Consider the following 3,940-nt stretch of genomic DNA (forward strand, 5'->3'; position numbering starts at 1 on the left):
CCGCCTCAGCCTTCCGAGTAGCCGGAATTACAGGCACGTGCTACCATGCCCGGCTAATTTCTTGATTTATTGTAGAGATGAGGTCTCGCGTGCTCAGGCGGGTCACGAACTAAGGAGCAGTATTGGAAAACTATGTGCAACATGGTTCCCCAAGAGAGAAATGTCAAGTTCACTGGAAACTTTTATTCCAGCATAGGAACTAGGAAAATCAAACTGACGGATATAACCATAACTGATGGTTAATGACCAAAACTAGTCAATGCAAATTCTAATGAGGTGGAAAGTCACCATTTAAAGGCTGTGGTTGTCAGAGAGACTGCTATTTGTGGATTCAGGATTAAATGAAATAAATTAAACTGTATAAAAACAAAAGCTTACTGCTTAGTAGAAAGAAGAAAAATGGAAAAACAGCTTGAGAGGATTAACTTGAACATTTCTCTAAAGAGAGTAGTATTGCAAAACAGAAGACATTAACATGAATGTGCTATTGCCCATAAAATGGCTTAACAAAGGGAAAGTCTTTCTTTTTTGTAAACAGTAACATACTGCCAGTGAGTCCTGCAGAGGAATTTATGGGAAGAACAGAGCAGCAAAAGCTATCTCTATTACAGGATCTGTAAGACTCTAGGAAGCAGCTTTACATTCTGAGTCTTCCCATATAAAGCTTTTAAATACCACTGCATATAAAGATTAATTGCAAAATAATGCTGAGAGATCTAACTTAAAATGTTTAGTCATCTGGAATTCAAATCTGTGACTGGCTGCCATGTACCCTGGCCCAACATACATACAAATCAGAAAGCTTTTTACTAAGACAGTATCCCTGTGATTCCATAAACATGCCAATCTCATTTCTAGAACATTCTACTATATTGTAGTTTGAGCCTCAGAGTCAACCTGCACCATTCATAAGCACCTCTCCCTAACAAAGTAATGTGCAATAATAGCAAATGCTGACTTCATTTGGTTCTCCTAGATGAAAGGCAGTTGGTGGGTTTCTCACCACAGTAAATATCTCTGGTTTGGAATATGGTGAATCCTTGGACAAAGGTGATCCCTTTGCCAGGTGCAGTGGCTCACATCTGTAATCAGCACTTTGGTAGGCTGAGGCAGGAGGACTACTTGAGCCCAGGAGTTGGAAATCAGCCTAGGAAACAAAGCGAGACCTTGTCTCTACAAAACATAAAAAGTAAGCCAGGGATGATGGTGTGTACCTGCACTCCCAGCTACTCAGGAGGCTGAGGAAAAAGGATCACCTGCCCAGGAGGTCAAGGATGTGGTGAGCCAGGATTGTGCCATTGTACTAGAGCCTGGGTGACAGAGACCTCCAAAAAAAAAAAAAGCCCTTCCCAGAACTACATTTGTTCCATTGCTCTTCTGTAGGCTCTATAATGTAGGGTAGAAGTCCTGAGTGTCATCTCCACATTTCCCCATTGTTGGATTCGGACATGGATGACCTACAGCTTGGTAGTCTCACAGTCATTTCTATCCGTGTGGACTCTCTAAGGTGTCTAAGGGGTATGATGTGTGTGAAGGCTTGTGTATGAATGTGTTCTTTCTCATGAGTATAACTGGGTCAAGTATAGTAAGGGATGAGCTATGGCTTAAGGTTTTCCCACATCCCCAGCCCACATGGAGAGGGTCTACCCGGTATGAGTTCTCTGGTGCTTGGTAAGGGAAGAGCTGTGTGTAAAGGCTTTCCCACAGTTCCTGCATGTGTACGGCCTCTCTCCTGTGTGGATCCTCCGGTGCTGAGTGAGGTGGGTACTTTGCCTGAAGGACTTCCCGCAATCCTGACATTCATAGGGCTTTTCCCCGGTGTGTGTCCTTTCATGCTGGCTGAGCGAGGAGCTGTGACTAAAGGACTTCCCACACTCATTGCAGCCATAGGGCTTTTCCTTGGTGTGAATCCTCTGGTGTTCGATGAGAAGGGAGCTCTGACTGAAGGCTCTGCCACACTCATTGCATTCATAGGGCTTCTCTCCGGTGTGGGTCCTCTGATGCTGAATGAGGGGGGCGAGTTGGCTGAAGGCTCTTCCGCATTCGTTACACTCATAGGGTTTCTCCCCAGTATGGATCCGCTGATGCTTGGTTAGGGAAGAGCTGTGGCTAAAGGCCTTGCCGCAGTCACCACACTCATAGGGCTTCTCCCCAGTGTGTATTCTCTGATGCTGAGTGAGGTGCGTGCTCTGCCGGAAGGCCTTTCCACACTGGCTGCACTCATAGGGCTTCTCTCCCGTGTGCGTCCGCTCGTGCTGGCTAAGCGAGGAGCTGTGACTGAAGGATTTCCCACACTCATTGCATCCATAGGGCTTCTCTCCCGTGTGAATCCTCCGGTGCTCGGTCAGGAGTGTACTCTGGCTGAAGGCTTTCCCACACTCATTGCACTCATAGGGCCTCTCCCCTGTATGGGTCCTCTGATGCTGAATCAGTGGTGTGATCTGGGTGAAGGCTTTTCCACATTCATGGCACTCGTAGGGTTTCTCCCCAGTGTGAATTCGCTGATGTTTGGTCAAGGACGAGCTGTGGCTGAAGGCCTTGCCACACTCTCCACACTGATAGGGTTTCTCCCCAGTGTGAATTCGCAGGTGCTGGGTAAGGTGGATGCTTTGCCGGAAGGCTTTCCCACACTCACTGCACTCATAGGGCTTCTCACCTGTGTGAGTCCGCTCATGTTGGCTGAAGGAGGACCTAAAACTGAAGGATTTCCCACATTCACTGCACTCGTAGGGCTTCTCACCCGTGTGAGTTCTCTGGTGCTGGATTAGTGGGGCGATTTGGTTGAAGGTCCTCCCACACTGAGTGCATTTATAGGGCTTCTCCCCAGTGTGGATTCTCTGATGTTTGGTAAGTGCTGAGCTGTTCCGGAAGCCTTTTCTGCATTCGTGACATTCATAAGGTCTCTCTCCCGTGTGTGTTCGTTGGTGTTCGATGAGTGCTGAGCTGTGACTAAAGGCCTTTCCGCATTCCAGACATCTATAGGGTTTCTTTTTTGCATAATAGGTTTCCTGTTGCACATTTAAGGCTAGCTTCTCCCTTTCTCCATGAGCTCTCCACAGAGGAGGGTCTTGTCTTTCAGGAGTCATTGCTTGACTGGGGAGATCAGGGCTCAGACTTAAGTCATCCCCATACCTATTCCTCTGATGCTGCTCCTGAGTAGGTGTCTTTTCAGGCGTGAAGGCTGCTGGTACCATAAGGCTCTCTAAGCTCTCACAACCCCATTTCCAGTAGCCCTCTGTGTCCTCACTCTTGCAGTACAACAGAGCATCCCACAGGAATCTTCCTATCAGGATGACCCTGCTGGATATTTCTTCAGAGATATCTTGCTTTGGAGCTGACAGTTTGACTTTGGGTCTAGTTTCTAGGTCTGAAAGAAACAAAAAAATGGAAATGTTCCTTAATCCCTTTTCCAGGAGAAAAGATTTTGTGGTAGGTGGGGACATGAAGGAATAAAACTGATTATTTTGAAAGGCTCAAGACACAAATGGCTTTGACCATTTAACTACAAACCAGGAAAGAAAAAGGAGAGGGAGGGGAAAAACAGAATCACTGGAGGTGGGGAGAGTTGGCATAAGGGGTGTGGATACAGCCTGCAAGGGGAGCACAAAGAGGGTGCAGAGAGGGATTCAAGGAGCAAGTACTTAGGTCCACAGATGCCCAGGCTTAGAAGGAGCAGTGCTGGCTGGGCTCAGTGGCTCAGCCTGTAATCCCAGCACTTTGGGAGGCTGAGAAGAGTGGATTGCTTGAGCCTGTGGGTTCGAGTCCAGCCCGGGCAGCTTGGTGAGACCTCATCTCTACAATAAATCAAAAATTAGCCAGGAGTGGTGGTGCATGCCTGTATTTCTGGCTACTTAGAAAGCGGAGATGGAAGGATTGTCTGAGCCCAGAAGGTCGATGCTGGGGTGGCCATGAGTGTGCCACTGCACTCCAGCCTGGGCAA

The 3,940-nt window shown here is 47.5% G+C and overlaps 1 protein-coding gene across 1 annotated transcript in view; it reads right to left on the reverse strand.

The window, feature by feature from the left end:
- Nucleotides 1-1,621: 1,621 nt before the first annotated feature.
- The window catches only part of LOC103266035, a gene marked incomplete at its 5' end in the record, with an annotated part of 52,309 nt that continues 49,990 nt past the window's right edge, over nt 1,622-3,940 (reverse strand). Inside the window, 1 exon segment of the mRNA XM_021715108.1 lies at nt 1,622-3,367. Within this exon segment, the coding sequence (XP_021570783.1) occupies nt 1,644-3,367 (1,724 nt within the window).

Source organism: Carlito syrichta, unplaced genomic scaffold (genome assembly GCF_000164805.1).
Source record: "Carlito syrichta isolate Samal-C Ts95f unplaced genomic scaffold, Tarsius_syrichta-2.0.1 Scaffold99351, whole genome shotgun sequence".
Classification (NCBI taxonomy): domain Eukaryota; kingdom Metazoa; phylum Chordata; class Mammalia; order Primates; family Tarsiidae; genus Carlito; species Carlito syrichta.